Source organism: Sus scrofa, chromosome 7 (genome assembly GCF_000003025.6).
Source record: "Sus scrofa isolate TJ Tabasco breed Duroc chromosome 7, Sscrofa11.1, whole genome shotgun sequence".
NCBI lineage: Eukaryota > Metazoa > Chordata > Mammalia > Artiodactyla > Suidae > Sus > Sus scrofa.
In genome coordinates this window covers 38,230,190-38,248,712 of record NC_010449.5, presented here as the reverse complement: position 1 = coordinate 38,248,712, position 18,523 = coordinate 38,230,190, and the positions used below count along the sequence as shown (strand labels likewise).

At 53.0% G+C, this 18,523-nt stretch overlaps 1 protein-coding gene across 14 annotated transcripts in view; it reads right to left on the bottom strand.

Moving 5' to 3' along the window:
* The window catches only part of CUL9 (cullin 9), a 39,407-nt gene that overhangs the window by 14,717 nt on the left and 6,167 nt on the right, over positions 1–18,523 (bottom strand). For 9 of the 14 annotated variants that reach the window (XR_002345738.1, XR_002345739.1, XR_002345737.1 and 6 more), the window contains 19 exons: positions 18,085–18,496; positions 17,491–17,683; positions 13,635–13,842; positions 11,053–11,249; positions 10,458–10,675; positions 9,431–9,680; positions 9,238–9,343; positions 8,493–8,720; positions 8,135–8,225; positions 7,844–8,015; positions 5,633–5,738; positions 5,254–5,349; positions 4,874–5,049; positions 4,545–4,678; positions 3,995–4,174; positions 3,447–3,817; positions 3,164–3,324; positions 2,680–2,908; positions 2,395–2,584 (listed from right to left, as the gene is read on the bottom strand). Coding sequence is in view for 7 of the 14 variants with exons in the window: in XM_021098742.1 (XP_020954401.1) it covers positions 2,395–2,584; positions 2,680–2,908; positions 3,164–3,324; positions 3,447–3,817; positions 3,995–4,174; positions 4,545–4,678; positions 4,874–5,049; positions 5,254–5,349; positions 5,633–5,738; positions 7,844–8,015; positions 8,135–8,225; positions 8,493–8,720; positions 9,238–9,343; positions 9,431–9,680; positions 10,458–10,675; positions 11,053–11,249; positions 13,635–13,842; positions 17,491–17,683; positions 18,085–18,496 (3,718 nt within the window). In the remaining 7 variants the exon portion in view is untranslated. The remainder of the gene's footprint in view (positions 1–2,394; positions 2,585–2,679; positions 2,909–3,163; positions 3,325–3,446; positions 3,818–3,994; positions 4,175–4,544; positions 4,679–4,873; positions 5,050–5,253; positions 5,350–5,632; positions 5,739–7,843; positions 8,016–8,134; positions 8,226–8,492; positions 8,721–9,237; positions 9,344–9,430; positions 9,681–10,457; positions 10,676–11,052; positions 11,250–13,634; positions 13,843–17,490; positions 17,684–18,084; positions 18,497–18,523) is intronic. The other 5 variants (XR_002345735.1, XM_013977952.2, XM_021098741.1 and 2 more) reach the window with 1 other exon arrangement.

Here is an 18,523-nt window from a genome sequence, read left to right as displayed (position 1 = left end):
AAAAAAAAAAGGTAAGGGAGTTCCCTGGTGGCCTAGCAGCTAAGGACTCGGTGGCTCAGGTCACTGCTATGGCTCAGGTTCAATCCCTGGCCTGGGAACTTCTGTATGCCTTGGGCACACCCTCCCCCCAAAAAAGGTAAAGAAAGCCCATATACTATTAATACCAGATAAAAATAGACTTTAGGAGAAAAAAAACTTTACTAGAAAGAAAGACGGTATTTCATAATGGTAAGGCTTAACTGACCACAAAGATTTTAAACTTGCATAGGCCATTATGGCAGCCACCAGCCGTATTTAGCTATTTAACTTTAAACTGGTTAAAATACATAAAATTAAATACTGAGCTCCTCAGTTACCCTAGTTACATTTCAAGCACTCAGCAGACATGACGGCTGTCAACAGTAAAGAACTTTGCTATCACTGGAGAAAGTGCTATTGAATAGCACTGTTAAATGACTTTAAACTTGTATCTGATAACGTAGTCAAAAAATAAAAAAGCAAAACTGACAAGATTAGAGGTTTAAAAATTCACTGTTATAATGGTAGGTTTTGGCACACCTCTCTGAGTAATAGATCAGGCAGACACAAATGAGTAAGGTTACAGATCTGAACACCACAATGATCAAGGTCAATTTAGTGGAATATATAGAATCCTATATCCAGCAGCTGAAGAATACACATTCTTCTTAATCACACACAGAACACTTATACAATCTGACCATCTCCTAGACCACAAAGGAAGTCTCAATGCACTGCAAAGATTCAGAATCACAGAAATCATGTTCTTTGGCCACAATGAAATGAAGGTTAAAATCTAAACCAAAAAAGATAACTAAGCAAAAATAAACAAACAAAACTGGGGGAGTCTCCGTCATGGCTCAGCAGTAACAAACCCAACCAGGATCTATGAGGATAAGGATTCGATCCCTGGCCTCAATCAGTGGGCTAAGGATCTGGCATCACCAAAGCTGAGGTGTACGTTCGAGACACGGCTCGGATCCTGTGTTGCTGTGGCTGTGGTATAGGCCAGCAGCTGCAACTCCAATTCCACCCCCAGCCTAGGAACATCCATATGCCATAGGTGCGGCCCTAAAGAGACTGAATTTAAAAAAAAAAAAAAAAAAAAAAGTTTGGAAATTTAAAAATATACTTCAGGCAGTTCCCATCATGGCAGTTCCCATCATGGCTCAGCGGAAACAAATCTGACTAGCATCCATGAAGATGCAGGTTCAATCCCTGGGTTCAATCAGTGGGTTAAGGATCCAGTGTTGTCGTGAGCTGTAGTGTAGATCACGGACTCGGCTCAGATCTGGGGTTGCTGTGGCTATGGTGTAGGCTGACAGTTTCAGCTCCAATTAGACCCTGATTCAACCCCTAGCCTGGGAAGCTCCATATGCTGTGGGTACAGCCCTAAAAAGATAGATGATAGATAGATAGATAGATAGATAAGATAGATAGATAGATAGATAGATAGATAGATAGATAGATAGACAGACAGACAGAAAGAAAGAAATATACTTCCAAAAAACTAAAAAAAAATCAGAGAAATAACAATGGAAATTACAAAAGAGTATGGCAAAGTTAAAAATAGAAAATTCTTAGAACAAAACAATACACTTATGCAATATCCCAAATGTCCAGCAACAGCAGAAAAAGTAAATATATTCATGCAGTGGAATATGATTCAGCAACGCAAAAGAACAAAGTGATGATACAACTGACAGCCTGGATAACTCCCACAGACATCATGTTGAGTGAAAGAGATCAGACACAGAAGAATACACACTCTGTGATTCCATTTACATGATGCTCGATTACAGGCAAAAATCTATGGTGATAAAGGAAAAAAAATAATTTCTCTTGGAAGAAAATACTGACTAGAAAGGGGACATGAAGGAGAAAGCTTTCTGGGGTGCTGGAAGTATTCTGCACCTTGATCTGGGGGTAGTTACAGGATGGCACATGGATAGAAAATTCATTAAGCCATATTTAAGATTTGTACATTTTACTGAATACTATACCTCAAGGAAAAAAAAATCTAAAAACACAAAACTTAGAGAATGCAGCTAAAGCAATGTTGAGAGGGAAATGAATAGCCTTAAATACTTTTATTTGAAAAGATGTCTGAAAGAACTGAAAAGTAAGCATGCAACTTGAAGTTAGAAAACAAACAAAAAATAGGATAAATGCATATAAAGTGGAAAAAAATGAGAGCAGAGAAATTAACGCTGACCTGACCTACACCCTTCCACTCTTTCCTAGGAGACAGTACTCTCTAGAGACCATTTTTCTTCCTATCTACACATTCCTGTCCAAAGGTCCTCTCCTCTTCCTCTCTGAGATGCCACCCCAAACCTCACCCCAATCTCCAAGTGCCTGTCCCTATTTCCTCACTCTGGCTGTAGAAATTGGAGAAGCGGTCAAGGGCATCACAGAATTCTGTGGGAAGGCACTTTCTGGGATGGTACAGGTAGCAGAGTGGGGAGACCGGCCAGCAGCGTGGTGACAGGACCATTATAGAAACTGTTGGACTCGGATCTTCGATAAATAGTTCTTTCTCAGCCTCCTTTTCCTCCTCTTGGTCCTGAGAGACAGAAGGATTTCAAGGGCTCTTGGGCTCCCTTCTTGGTCCAGTTTTCTCCTGCTCGCCTGTTCTCCCACTCTTTCCCTCGCTCTTACCTCCTCCTCTTCCAGGCCCTGTTCCCCCTCATCCTCCTGCTCCAAGAGCAGCTTGTCCAGCTGCTGAAGCTGGAAGAGGTGGAACTGGCGCTGCAGCTCCTCCGAGGTGCTCAGGCTCCGCAGCATCTGCTGGGGGAGGCGGTTGGGGAAACAGAGGCCAATCTGCTCCAGCACGGCCCCCTCCAGCCAGCTCGAGCCCAGGCTCAGGAGACGGTCCGCCATGTAGTGCCTACGGCGCGCAGAGCCCAGGCCAAGCCTCAGTGCGGGCGTTCGGCATGGCACGGCCTCCCCCTCCAGAATGTAGGTCCCTTTGCTGTAGCCTGCCTGGGCCACTCACCTCGCCCTTCCCACCAGCACCGTGAGCATCTCTGCATCTTACCCTCTCCTCCCCACTGCTCCTCCCTCGCCTTCCCTCTAAGACTCAACTCCTCCCCCTCTCCAGACTCCAGGCCTCCCACGCCTGCCTCGCCACACCCACACTCACTGGTAGAAATGCTCAAAGGTCGTGGCCAGCTCCAGGCCAGAGAGGACCATGATGGGCTCCAGGTGCCGCTGAAGCCGCCCCAGCATTTCCACTCCAGGGGCTCCGCCGATCAGCCCACCCTGGATCTGCTGGTCAATGTGCCTGGCAAACTGCTCGCTCATCTGGGGGAGATGGAAAAGGCAACGGTGAACCGTGGAGAGGAGTGAAGCGGGAGGCTGGGGGTAGGTGGGGGCGGAAGGGCAGAGCAGGAAGGGCCCAGGGGGTGGGTGGCCCCAGCACTCACGTGAGCAGCCGTGAGGAAGGACTGCTGCAGCAAGGCGCCAGAGAAGCCGCTGCGCAAGGCCAGGGTGAAGGCCGCCCGGGGCCCAAAGAGCTCCGAGCCCGCTCTCTGCAAGCGCTCGTAGAGGTCACAGTATCGGGGCACGAAGTCAGGGGCCCTCCAGGCTGCAGCCAGGAACCTGCTGACCTGAGAGAAAGGGGAAACCACATCAAAGGGGCAGCCTGGCTGCCCCCGCTCACCCCGATCTCTGCCGCCACCACCCACCTGCTCCTGCACCACACTCAGCCAGCACTGGGTGATGTTCCTCAGGCTGCTGCTCGGAAGAACTGGTGAAGGCCCGGGGCTCCGGTCCCGACCCTTACTGTTCCTGCTGACTGCGGAGACCGAGGGCAAAGGAAGGGGTTTTGTCTCAGCCCCCGGGGAGTCCCGGGGTCCTGACCCCCGGGAAGCCCCACCACAAAGCGTAAGGAAGAATACAATGCAGGAGAGAGAGGAGCCAGATCCCGTGACCACCCAGATTCTTAGCTCAACCGGCCAGGACTGGGACTCACGGGGCCGAGTGGACGGCTCGGGAGAAGGCCCAGGCGGAGGCTCCACGTGCACTAGCAAGTGGCAAAGGCGACGGACGCGAGAGGCAAAGGATGCTGCTCGACTCAGGGGGTTCCGCGAGCTCTCCCTCTGTTCTAAGTACTGATCCAGCAGCCACCCCAGGGAGCTCACACCTTCTGCATCTACAAGAAGACCCCTCAGGGACAGGTCTCCACGGGCGATGGGGACCGAACCGAACGGCCCAGGAGGAGGATAGAGAAGGAGCGACTGTACAGAAAGGCTTTGGGGGCAGGAGGGCCCTGGTCCCCCCCTCACCAAGGTTTGCTTCGGCTGGAGTCTGGGGCCAGGGGAAAGGGCTGAGGATGGGGACTGGAGGGGGAGTTCAAATACCAGAGTCTCAGGGAGCAGTCCCTGGGGCAGAAGGAGAGGAACACTGAGGTGACAGGCCTTCAGGGATAAAGACAGGAACCAAGAGAACCAAGAGCATTAGCTCAGGTCACCCCTGAATAATCACAAGGAGCGGGTTAGTGGGTCCGGAGGCGGGGCGGTTACCAGGGGAGGTGACGTTCTGCACCAGGGGGCTGACCAGGGCCTCCCAGCAGCTCTTGCCCAGGGCTTGGGCGGCCTCGTCGTCAGGGAGGAAGCGATCGGCAAAGTTCTGCTCATGCCGCAAAACCCTGTTCAGTCTAGGAACAAAGCATGTCTGGTCAAGTGACTGAGGACTCTCCTGAGGCCACCACTCGGGTGCTGTCAACGTGCGCTCGGTCCCCTGTCAGCACACACTTCTCACCCGCGCTCTTTCCCGGTCCAGCTGCTTTACCTCTCGGACCCCCGCCCCCCGGAAGCGCAATCTCCTGGGCAGTGTCCTGTCCTCAGCCCACCTGGGACAGAGCTGGAGGAGACGCCTGCGGTCCTCTGCAATGTCCCGGCTCCAGGCTTGCGCCCGAATTGTGTAGAAGAGACACGTCCGGCGACACAGCTGCTCTCGGAATAGCGGCCAGAAAGTGGGCTTGGGGCCCAGGACCTCCACGCCCCGAACCCGGGTGTCGATGCCACCCTGCAACATGCACACGCCTCGTACCCTCAGGTTCCCGAAGACAATCCCATGTTTCTGGAACTCAGCAGGCTCCTGGGCCATCCACAAGCCAACCGAGGAAGAACCCGGCCGGAGCCTGGCCCTCGAATGCCAGAGAACCCAGTCGCTCTGGAGACCCTCTGCTTCCTCCTGGTCCCCAGCCCCCAGCCTCTCCCCTGGCCCCACCTGTTGGCAGCGCTTTATGCGGATCTGGATGACAGGCCAGAAGCGGTTCAGGTTCTCCAGGAGGACCACCCGGCTGGCAGAGGGCATCACGTTGACCTGGCAGCAGGGAAGGGGGAGAGCTGTCACTTCCAAAGGCGGAGCTGGAAGGACTGTGGATGGCGACCAAGTCTGTGACGGTGCGTGCCCTTCACTCCTCCCGCCCCGCACCCCTGGGTCTTCGCTGCTCCACTGCCCTATTTCCACTCTCACTGCTCATAAGGCGATGCCTGCACGGAAGGAAGGGACTGGGGAGCTCCCCGGGGACTCGGTCCTTCTGATAAAGCCCCAGGGCCAACAGAAGGATGGAGGATAAGGTGAAGGGGGGCACAGGGTCCCCCACCGTGTTGAGCTCCGTGCTGATGCAACTGGCGCTGTCACCCCCAAACACCACCACCCTGGCTGGCATGTAACTTGAGTCTTCACTGGCCACCAGCAGAGTCAGCTGCCTGGGAGAGGAAAAAAGAATCGGTCACAACCAGGGCGCTGGTCTTGGTTCAAAACAACTTCAGCCCAGCGCTTCCTCCTCAGACCCTGCCCCTGCCTGAGCGGCAGTGTTCACAGGCCCTCTGCTCCCCTTATCCTCCCCCACGGTGACTCCGTTTACACCCATGGTTTCAGCCGAATATTAACGCCCTTGTGACTCCAAACCCACATCTCTACCCCAGACAGCTCTCCTGAGCTCTCCTGCCCGTGTCCAGCAGACATTTCCACGCCAGGCCCACAGGTGCCTCGACTCAACACGCCCGCAGGCACGGACGTCCGTCCACAGGGACCTGCTCCTCTTCCTATTTCCCCTCCTGGGAAAGGAAACGGCTCCACCAGCACTCAAGGCGCTGCGCCTCCTCCCCCGGGGCTTCCCTCGACCAGTCAATGGCCTGCAGACGCCACCTCTTCAGACCTCCCAGTCCCTGGCCTTCTCGCTACCCATTCTCCTCCCTCTGCCTGGCCCAACATTCGTCACTGAATAAACCTCCAATTCTCTCCTGGCCTGAAACCCAAACTTGCATAATTGCCAGAGTCCTCTAGATTAAAAAATCGACATTTGTCTCTTCTCCTGTTCAAATCCTTCAGTGGTTCCCTAACTTTCAGAATAAAGCTCAAATTTGGAGTTCCCTGGTGGCCTAGCGGTTAAGGATTTGGCATCATCACGATGCTGTGGCTCGGGTTGGATCCCTGGCCAGGCAACTTATGGCACAGCATAGGCATGGCAAAAACAAACAAACAAAGCTCAAACTGTCAGCTCCCAAAACTCTTTGTAACCAGCTCTGCCTACATTTCTGGCTCCATCTCCTGCCACTTCCCTCCACACACCCTTCATTACAGTCAAACCCAATTACTTAACCTTTTTCCCAGTACCTCACTGTTTCTTGCTTCCATCTTGTGCATGTGCTGTCCCTCTGCCCTCTCTTTATCTAGTTTCTACTCTAACCTTAACCCAGTCACAGCCTCTGTTCCAGAAGCCTCCCCTGAACTCTCAGTCAGACCCCCTTCCAGAAGCCTCCCCTGACCCCTCAGCTGGCCCTCCTTCCAGAAGCCTCCCCTCTCAGCCAGCCCCCCTTCCAGAAGCCTCCCCTGACCCCTCAGCCAGCCCCCTTCCAGAAGCCTCCCCTGACCCCTCAGCCAGCCCCCCTTCCAGAAGCCTCCCCTCTCAGTCAGACCCCCTTCCAGAAGCCTCCCCTGACCCCTCAGCCGGCCCCCCTTCCAGAAGCTACATGGACAGAAAAGTCTAGTATGGCAAACGCTGTCAGGTTAAATACATCACAGTTTTAATCTCTCACAGTCATGCAACGAACTATGTTTTACTATTAAATGTGATGAGCTATGTTATCCCACAACTCATATTATGGTCACAGCCCTGCACTACTCGTGTGGTAGCTTCAGAGCACAGACTGAAAGACACATGGTGCCAATTTCCATCTCCCCCCAGCCTTCCGGGTTTCACTTGCCTGTTAAACTTAACAGGTCTCTTCCGCAGGACGTCAATATTTCACATTCTGGTTACAAAATTTCTGTTCGTGACCACTCCCCTAAAGAAAGCCTCTCTAGGAGTTCCCATCCTGGCTCAGTGGCTAATGAATCTGACTAGGAACCAGGAGGTTTCGGGTTCAACCCCTGGCCTTGCTCAGTGGGTTAAGGATCTGGCATTGCCGTGAGCTGTGGTGTAGGTCGCAGACGAGACTCGAAACCCGCATTGCTGTGGCTCTGGCAGAGGCTGGCGGCTACAGCTCCCATTGGACCCCTAGCCTGGGAACCTCCATATGCTGTGGGAGTGGCCCTAGAAAAGGCAAAAAGCCAAAAAAAAAAAAAAAAAGAAAGAAAGGAAGAAAGGAGAAAAGCCTCTCTAGAAGTGGCTTCGACCCACCCTCCCGTGTCCAATGAGAGTGGAGTGAACCCAGCCTGGACGATGGGACCTCCTCTGCTTACAGCCATTTGGAGGGGCTGAGGCAGGCTGTGTGTATGGGGTCAGAGCAGAAGGCCCCAGAGTGGGCATCGGGCACACGCACGCGCGCGCACACACACACACACACACGTGAACACGGCGCACTCCCACCTAACAAGAACACCGCGGTGCATATGCAAGGTGATGTGGTGGGAGCCAGTGCTGCCGTTGGATTCCCAGTAGGTCTTGGGGTTTCGGTCGGTCAGCTTGCCTGCCCGGTGCGGGTTGGAGGACACCTCCACCTTCTCCCAGCACTTGTCCTCCTTCACCTCCACACTGGAGCCTACGGGCCAGCGGGAAGCCTGGTTAGTTGAGAGAGGAAAAGGAAAGGTCTGGGGAGCAGGAAGGGAGGCGAGAGGAGAGGCTGCGGTGGTAGCAGAAGAGGGCAATGGGGGCACGAACCTTGGCAGAGGTGCCTGAGGAACACGTCAAAGAAGGGGATGTTGATGGGGCGGTGGGTGCGTCTGTGGTCTTCAATCTGGCCCAGCACCATCTGCAGCAGGGAGTCGGAGAGAAGGGGTGCAGGCGGGGCAGCGACATGGAAACACACACGGAGAAGGAATCCAGGGGCGACAGAGCACTCAACCCCTTTCCTCCCCAAATGTGGCAGAACAGAACCACGCAGGGTAAGGTTGGGGAACAAGCGCCCTAGATGTGCCACCACTGGTGCCAAACAGGGACAGCAACAGGCCACACATGGAAGCCCTTCCCCGGCTCCGGGCGTACTTCTCCCTCAGCTCTGAGCCCTGAGCCTCCTCACCTGAATGCAGCCAGCCAGGATGCTGGAGGTGAGGTTGCTGTACAACTGGGCATGTTTCTCACACTCTGTCACCAGGTCCCGGAGCTCGCAGGCCAGCAGCAGCTCAGCCGAGTGCTTGTCCAGGACTTTGGCGAGGGCCTCTTTGGCTCCCAGGCAGCAGAGCACCACGGCATAGTCCTTGTGCATCGAGGCCAGGCGGTACAGGAAGCAGAGCAGCTCCTGAACGATCTGGCCGCAGAGATTAACGTAAGGAGACAAAGGCGGGCCACATACAGGCTGGGGCGGTGGGGCGGGAGGGCGGAGGTGGTTAGAAATGGGGATGTGGGGCCGAGATTCAAAGAACTTGAAAGCAGAGTACCAGAGACAGGCTGGCACAGAGTACTGGGGAGTCGGGACTCCCGAGTGAGCTGGCAGGGGGCATGCTTGGGCACAGCTTCCCTGGCTTCTTCCTGTCAGGGCCAAGCTATCTCAAGACCCAACCTTGGTCCCTGAGCCTCGCCCCACAAGGCACAAATCCCGAGGGCAGAGAGTAAGGACAGTGTGCTTCTCCTAAACCCTCAATCCAAAATTCAGGTACAGTCAGAAGAGTCTGGAGACTCTTAGATGACGTTGGCCTTCTTCCCACACACCCCTCCCAGCGTCCGGCCCCACCCAGAAGGCTGTGCAGTGCCCTCCAGAGCCTCACAAGGTAGCTGGTGCCCAGACGCTGCCTTGCCCTCCCCCACCCTTGCCAGGACGTCAGTACCTCAGAGTCACTGCTAGGGCCACTCAGACAGTTGAGGCAGGGCTCCAAGACCTCATGCCAGGGGAGGACCACTGCCTCCGGGTGATCCAGCAGCCGGGTCATGACCCTGGTGAGGGCGGGAAACAAGTGAGGTCCTGCAGTCTGCCTGCTGCCCTTGCCCCCCATGCACCGGGGCCCTGAGCGGGCCCCTCACCTCAGCGCCGTCAGCAGCAGAGTTTTGTTGGGCCCAGGAGCATCCAGAGTCCGCAGAAATAGGAGGAAGGGCTGGCTCTCCTGCTGGAGGCGCTTGAGAAGGGGCCTCACGGCGCCCCCGGGGCCCCCCTCGCGGCACAGCACACGCTCCAAGTCCAGGAGGAGCTCTGCAGATGGGCCCCCCACCAGGGACCGGATCAGCAGCTCAGGGGACCCATCCTGGCCCCGGGCACCAGGGGACTCCAGTGAGGCTGCGCAGACACATGGGAGGAAGAATATATATGGAGAGTCATCCAAACTGAGAAACGGGCAGATGCGGAAAACCACCCCCCATTCTCCTCCCTTTGCGAGGACGTCTGTGGCATCTGCGCAACTGGGGGGATTTTCTTTTCTGGCCCCAAACACATACCTAGCTACACAGACAGAAAAGTCTAGTATGGCAAACGCTGTCAAGTTAAATACATCACAGTTTTAATCTCCCACAGTCATGCAACGAACTATGTTTTATTATTAAATGTGATGAGCTATGTTATCCCACGACTCATATTATGGTCACAGCCCTGCACTACTCGTGTGGTGGCTTCAGAGCACAGACTGAAAGACACATGGTGCCAATTTCCACCTTCCCCCAGCCTTCCGGGTTTCACTTGTTTGTTGAATACAAAGGGTCTCTTTCCCGGGGCGTCAACAGTCCACATTCTAGTTACAAACTTTCTGTACATTACCATCCCCCTAAAGAAGGCCTCTCTAGAAGTGGTTTCAACCCACCCTCCCGTGTCCAGTAAGAGTGGACCGAACCCAGCCCGGACGGATGGGGCCCTCCTATGAGAAGGCATTTCCTTATAGCCAGTCTCCAGTCCCTCTCACCCCTTGGTCAGGAAGCCCTGCCAAAGACCTTACCTGAGCACCAAAACCCTCACTCATTTCCTGGGCGTTCACAGTGTCTTTCTAGCAAGGTACCCGGGTATAAACCTCAGCCCTCCTGGCCGGGGGCAGGGCCGACTCCTTAGGACAACCAGCCCCGGTACCTGCGTGCTCGGGGCTGCCCGGCGGCTCCGAGTAGCGATTGAGAAGCATCATGAGGATGGTGCGCGTGGTGGGCATGGGTTCTGTCCCCGGCGCTATTCCCGAGTGCCTAAACAAGGTGTCTCTGAGCTCGCGGGTTATGATCTGGTCTCCCAGCGTGTAGTGGTTGCACAAAAGCAGGTTGAGCAGGAGCAGGCCGTTTCTCACTGCTGAGGAGCACCTGGGAGCAGGGAGGTGACCCGGGAAGAAGTTGAGCACCTGAACGCAATGGAAGCAGGAGCCAGTAGGGAGGGGAGGAGCCCTGCAACTGGGGAGGGAGGGGCGTCACGGGTCCCCCTGAGGCCAGACACCTGACTCTCAACCTCAGGTCACTCCCCCCAGTGCCAGGAAGGAAGGGCAGGTGTCTTTGATCTCCACAGCATCTCTCTACCCTCAAGCCCAACACCTCTCTTCAAATGACAGCACAGTGGGAGAGGGCCACAAGCGCTGCATCCAGAGGCAACAACTTGAGTGGAATTTCCACGCAATGCATAAGACCGGGACAGGGGAGCAGTGGGGCATGGGACTTAGCAGGAGTTTGGACAGTGAGGTCCTGACCCCTCTGTGTTCAGCATCAGGATCACTGCTGCAGGGACAGTGAGGAGCAGGCTCTCAGAGCCCGGGCGGGTGGCTGAGTCGATGCTGGCGAAGATCTCCCTGGTCATCTGGGCGTCAAACAAAGGGTGGATAGAATCTCGGCCGGTAACGAAAGTGGGGATCTCCGAGGAGCTGGCAACGGCCAGCATCTTCAGGGCCTGCCAGGGGGATGTGGAAGCAGAGTTAGGAGTTGGCAGAGCCACCATGTGGAGGCTGGGGAAAACTGGGCGTCATTCTAAGCCCTCAAACTTTGGGACAGTTGAACTGTTTGCAAGTAGGTCAAGTAGGAGATGGAAATGAGACAGGCAGTGATAGGACATCAAATGCTAACAAATAAAAAACAAAAGAGGAGTTCCCATTGTGGCTCAGCAGGTTAAGAACCCAACTAGTATCCATGAGGATGAGGGTTCGAGCCCTGGCCTCTCTCAGTGGGTTAAGGATCCAGCATTGCTATGAGCTGTGGTATAGAGGTCACAGCTGTGGCTCTGACTGGGCACTGCTGTGGCTGTGGTGTAGGCCGACAACTATAGCTCTGATTCGACCCCTAAGCTGGGAACTTCCCTATGCTGCAGGTGCAGCCGTAAAGAAAGCCAACCCAAAAACCTAGGCTCCCTGGCAGTGTGAGCCTGCAACTTCTCTCTGCCAGCGCCGAGGCTTGCCCAGCGCAGGGGGCGTGCTGCCCCCCACCTTCCTCTCAGGATGGAGCCCTTTCAGAGCCTCTACTTGTCTGCAAGGCTTTCCTTGAAGTTGTCTTCCTTCTCACTTGACCATTCCTCCCTTTGCAAAACTTCCCTTCCCTCGAGCGCCATAACTTCCTGTTCTCCTGGCTGGCCCCCCTCTCTGGAGTTCCCCTGCCTGGTCCTTAAACACAGAAGGTTCTCATCCTCCCCCTCCTCACATGCTGCACTCCCTCCCCATTCCCCCAGCTTCCGTTTCCTCCAACGTGCCAACACTCCCCCTGGCCTCCAAAGCCAGGGCCCAGCCCGCCTGGATAAGGCGGCTGGGGTGGACTCACAGGCAGAGGGGCGGGAATTATGATAGGAAACGCGAACTTGTTGCTAGAACCAGGGAGCAGCTGAGATCATGATGAACATGACTGTCAGGGGGAGCCCGTCTTGGCTGGTGAAAGGGTTGACGCCTGAGGAGAAACCTTCTAGGGATGGAGTAAATCAGAAATAATTCTCAGGATAACCCTTCTTATGAGGGCTGGACCCGTCTAGAAAATGCTACCTTGTCATGAGACACTCTCCCTTTGGCCACCCCACTCTCTCCCGACTAGCTGAACTGTGCAGACCTTGAATTATAAGCAAAATGATGTGATTCTGTTATACGGCAAGAGTTTGAATACAGAGGCAAATGTGGCATTTTGGTCGTGCAATTGGAAAGGATCAGGGGATGGAGTGGACACGGCCTAGTGGAGGAGTGCCTGGCTGCTCTTGGGAGGAGCAGCATCTAGCTGGCCCCAGATAAGGAAAGAGCCTCCCGGCCTCTCCCTGGGCCAGCCTGCCCTAAGGGGACCTATGCTCCGGGCCGTCACACTGCTGGAATCCACTCTCAGGACTGCCTATCTGTCCCTTCTGGGACCCTCAGGTTGTAGAGAACACACCCCCCAGACCTCCCAGCAGTGCTTGTGTCTGGAACACTCAGGAAGCCAATTCTTTCTCCCTGAACCAGGGCCTCCTGGCCCCATTCTCTGGGCCCAGGGAGGCAAGGCAACGGTGATGCTGGCTGTGCTTTACCCATGCCTGGTGAGGGAGTACTGTGTACCAGTACCACTCAGATCAAAGCATTACAAAATACTCTGTCGCATCGAGAAAATCAGACACCCAGGAGTTCCTGCTGTGGCTCAGCAGTAACGAATCTGACTAGCATCCGTGAGGATACGGATTCAATCCCTGGCCTCACCCAGTGGGTTAAGGATCCAGCGCTGCCGTGAGCTGTGGTGTAGGTCACAGTCACAGCTTGGATCCCACTTTGCTGTGACTGTGGTATAGGCTGGCAGCTGCAGCTCCGATTCAACCCCTAGCCTGGGCACTTCCATATGCCGAGGGTGCAACACTTAAAAAAAAAAGCAAAACCAGACACCCTCGTTGTAACCAAAAAGCTATGCGAAATTCAACATACCTGAAAATTCAACCTGAACATCCCCCCACACCTCTTTCTTCTCTAGCGTTCTCCCACTTTGCAAATGACCACCTCCTCCACCCTGCTGCTGACTTTTTTTTTTTTTTTTTTGTCTTCTAGGGCCACACGCACAGCATGTGCACATCCGATGCTAGTTGGATTTGTTTCCACTGAGCCACGACAGGAACTCTGGCTGCTCACTTCTAAACCTGGGAGTCATTCCTAAAAACACCCTTCTCCCTTCCTCCAGACAGGTGTTCAATCTCCAGGACCATCCAGCTGGAACTCTCCTATCCGCCTGCACTTTCCATCCCAAAGCCTCCTCGCCTGAATCACCAGAGAACCTCTTCAGACCGGCAGGGCCCCCACCTGCCCCCAACCCGCACCCCACATGCTATCACCAGGCCCAGTGCACTCACCGCCAGCCCTGCTTGCTGCACCAAGACGGAGGTCTTGTATTCTTGCATGCAAACGAGCACAGCATAGATGCCACCCTCCCTGGCAAAGAGTGGGCGCCACTCGTGTTTGGTCATGAGCAGGTAAAGAAGGCGCAGGGCCAGCACCACCACCATCTTCTCTCCCACCTCGTTGGTTAGCAGCTCCACCAGCGTCTTCACTAGCTTCTCTCTGAGAGAGAGGAGACATCAGGGCCCCCCATCCGCAGAGCCATGCCTGACTCCCTGCTCACCCCTGTTCCCCAAGATCCAGGCCACCCCCACAGCTCTCCAACCTGCTCTCCTCGCCTCAGTCTCCCTCCCAACGCCCGCTCCCCTGAAGTCTGTTTCAGGCTCTTCCCTCATAAAGGAGGCAGGAGAGCAGGACAGTTAGGAACTCTGGTGCAACTTTTCAAAGAAATCTATAAATTCAGCATAATTCTAATCAAAATGCCTAAAAGGTTTTTAAAAAGAAAACATGGAATTCCCCAGTCGCTCAGTGGGCTTAGGATCCCACACTGTCACTGCGGTGGCTTGGGTCACTCATGTGGCGTGGGTTCGAACCCTGGCCCAGGAACTTCCTGCATGCCATGGGCGGAGCCAGAAGAAAAAAAAAACAACAGTCAGTTTGAGGCACAGGGAGTTTCTGTGGTGGCTCAGCGGTTAACGAATCTGACTAGCATCCATGAGGATGCAGGTTCAATCCCTGGCCTCGCTCAGTAGGTTAAGAATCTGGCACTGCTGTGAGCTGTGGTATAAGTCGCAGATGCTGCTCGGATCCTGCGTTGCTGTGGCTGTGGTATAGACTGGCAGCAACAGCTCTAATTCAACCCCTAGCCTGGGAACCTCCATGCGCCGCAAGTGCAGCCCTAAAAAGCAAAAAAAAAAAAAAGATTGAGGCATAGGAAGAGAAAATATGGAAGAAGAGTCAAGAAATGTTTGCAGGAGTTCCTGCTGTGGCACAATAGAAACGAATCTGACTAGTAACCATGAGGTTGCGGGTTTGATCCCCGGCCTCGCTCGGTGGGTTAAGGAACTGGTGTCGCCGTGAGCTGTGATGTAGGTCGCAGACTCAGCTCAGAGCTGATGTTGCTATGGCTGTGGTGTAGGCTGGGAGCTAAAGCTCCAATTTGACCCCAGCCCGGGAACCTCCATATGCCGTGGGTACAGCCCTAAAAAAACAAACAAAAAAATATATATATAAACTTATACTAATTAAAACTCTGGAAATAATACAGGGTAGCCCAACAGATCAACAGATGAGAAGGAAAAAAAGGGCCGCATCTCAGCCAGTGAGGACAGTTAGGACCATGCAAAACATGAGGCACAAACACTTGGCTATCCATCTGAAAAAAACGAAAGCCTGGAGCTCCGCTTCATTCTGTTTGCAAAACCAAAATGCAAACAAGTCTTAAAATAAATGCGAAAAACAAAATCATAGATATTTTTAGAAAATACAAGGAAATATTTTTAGAATCCTACAGTGGAATAGACCCTTTCAAAAGCTGGAAGCCATTAAAAAAAAAAAAAAAGATGAAAAATAAAGCAACACAAAAATCTACAACTTCAGCGTAATGAAAGACACTATCACAGAGTTAAGACAACAGCCACATGAGCTGGAAAGAGGATCTGGCAGAGGCTGATCTGAAGGGATGCAGGAAGCGCCCCCAGAGTCCCTAGGTGGCAGTGAGCATTACAGAGGAAAAATGTGTCAGAATTGACATCTTTCTCCACAGTGACAGAGATGCATATTGAGGAGGTGGCCTGGGAACAAGGGAAGAAAGGAGGCAAATTCTGGGAAAGAAGGCAAATAACGGTACTGAGAAAGTTCTGTTTTTTCTTATGAGCTTTAAGATTGCAGTCATGTGAACCAAATAGGTTTAAACTTATAGCCTCTTCTGTAGCCACGATTTATTTAAAACAAGTTCATACGCTACATATGAATAAATGTCCAGGTATAAATAAGGATGTTTACCAAAATGTTAACAGTGACTACAACTACATAAAAGGTTTTCAGATGACTGTCATCGTCATGATTTTCTAATTTTTTAAGGTGAGCAGGCATTATTTTACACCTGGAAAATTAAAACCATTTGGCGGGGGGGGGGACAAAATATGTGAAACATAAGTAACAAATTAATATCCAGAATGTCTGTAAATCAATAAGAAAAAGACAAAAGACCCAATTAAAAACCAGGCAAAGGATAAGAATATTTACAGAGGAAGAAACACAACAAAGGCATGAAAACATGCCTAGCTTTTTTTTTTTTTTTTTTTTTTTTTTTGTCTTTTTGGTTTTTTTTAGGGCCGTGCTCTCAGCGTATGGAGGTTCCCAGGCTAGGGGCCAAATCAGAGCTGTAGCCACCAGCCTACAGCCAGAGCAATGCAGGTTCTGAGCCGTGTCTGCGACCTACACCACAGCTCAAGGCAATGCCAGATCCTTAACCTGCTGATCAAGGCCAGGGATCGAACCCTCGTCCTCATGGATGCTAGTCGGGTTCGTTTACCACTGAGCCTCAATGGGAACCCCCAAACATGCCTAACTTCTCTAGAACTGAGAAATTAAAACAAGGAGATCACAATCATTTGAAATGTTGCCAATCTGATAGTTAAAAAATGACAACATCTAGTGCTGTATTCTGCTTTGGGTAGAATCAAGCCCAAGACAGCAGCAAGAATGAGGCAGTGCTATGCATACTAACACACACAGCCTTCCCAGACTCCATACATGCAGAGGGAATCTGCAGACACAGGCAGAGTGTGATCACATATACTAAAACACAAACTCAGAAAACACACTTATACACTTGAAGATCTGAAGGATACATGCTGGGATATGTGACAACAGTGGTAAAAAGGGACTTTGGCTTTCATTTTCTTTTTTGTCTTTTGTCTTTTTGTCTTTTGTTGTTGTTGTTGTTGCTATTTCTTGGGCCGCTCCCACGGCATATGGAGGTTCCCAGGCTAGGGGTTGAATCGGAGCTGTAGCCACCGGCCTATGCCAGAGGCACAGCAACGCAGGATCCGAGCCGCGTCTGCAACCTACACCACAGCTCACGGCAACGCCAGATCGTTAACCCACTGAGCAAGGGCAGGGACCGAACCCGCAACCTCATGGTTCCTAGTCGGATTCGTTAACCACTGCGCCACAACGGGAACTCCGGCTTTCATTTTCTGATCTTTTAAGAATGCAATTGTGTGTTATTTGTATAACTAAAAAGTATTAAATATTTTTAATAAAAGAGAGAGGGAGAAAAAAGAGAGGGGGCAAAAAAGAGAAAACTCAAGCTCAAAGCCTAAAGGGGGAATTCCTGCTGTGGTGCAGTGGGTTAAGGATCTCCTATTGCCACAACTGTGGTGTAGGTTGCAGCTGCAGCTCCAATTAGATCCCTAGCCCAGGAACTTCCATATGCTGCAGGTGCAGCCAAAAAGGGGGAATTAAAAAAAATAAAAAAAGAAAGAAAGAACACGAAAGCAAAAAGGACCTAGGCATGAATCCTGAATCTATTATCTGTCAAACTCTGACCACGTCACTTAACCTCCCTAAGCCTCAGTCTCCTGACCCACACAAGGGGATAAGAACGACATCAGGTCTTCCTCAGAAGACAAGAGGACTGAATGAGAGAATGCTCATGAAACTTTCAGCACAGGGCCTGGCACAGGACAAATGCTCCAAAATAATAACCCCTAAATAATACCCTACCTCCCGCTCAGCCACCCCTCAAGGCTGACCCTTCTTTCCCCAGCCTTTCCAACTCTTGATCTCATGGCTCCTTCCCTCCCTCCCTCCTGCCTCCCCCACGGACAGCTTAAACCAACCCCTTCCCCACCATGGTCTAACCTCAGGGATCGGTCAGGACGGACCAGAGGGTGGTCCCGCTCGGTGACCTCCTCCACGGCCTGCGAGAGGGCATAGAGCCCTGAAAGCTGCAGATGTGTGTCCAAGCTGGATATCTGCACAGTGGCCACGACGGCAGCCACGTGCTGATCCAGGGAGCTTCGCGGCCCGGGACCCCGCAAGGCTCTAGCCATCTCTGAAAGCGGGGAGGGCAAAGCAGGGGCATCAAACAATTGTGGCATTTAGCACTGTAAGTCTTAGATGTCCTACTGACATTTTAACACAATGTTCTCCACCCTAGCTTGCCTCTAGAACTTTCCCAATTCTGTGCGAGGGATGTAACGGTCAAACAGCAAAGACAATGACACTCTGGAAAATGCACCCTCCTCTGGCAGGGATACTGAAGAAAGGGCGCAGCGACGGACTAGATGTAATCACGGTCAAAGGAAGGAAAATGGATGAGCGCTTCCAAAGCATTTCCCACGCAAAGGTGACCTCAGCCCACGGCGTGCCCTTTACCCTGACTGTGCCCTTCTCTGGGGACCACCCAGGACCTGCTCCGACCTCTTTGCCCTCCCCTCCCGGCACCTGACTCACCATTGGCTGCCTCCTTCATCTCGGGGGGCAGAGCCATCCCCTCAGTCACCAGAAGCTGGTTAAACAGCTGGGAATCACTCTGTGCCATGGGAGGCTCGGTTTTTCCCTTGCCGGCCTCAGCCTCTGCCTTGAGGGGCTCGGTCTTGGCTTTGGGGGACTCAGTCTCTTCCTCTGAGAAGGTGGCCTCTGACTTGCACTCCTCTTCCGGATCTGGCGTGCAGGAGCGACTTGGGGAAGACGACGACGATGAGCTGCTCGGGGCACGGGGTGGCCGCCCGTACTTGGCGTAAATTTGCGAGCTGAGCAGGTCACTGAGGGCACTGCCCTCAAACCGATTCCTGAGAACCTGCAGCAGATCTTCGGCCATCGCTGAGGGCACGGAGATCTCACCGAGGGCCTGCTCGCCTGGGGTCTGTCAACAGAACGGTATGTATTTCAG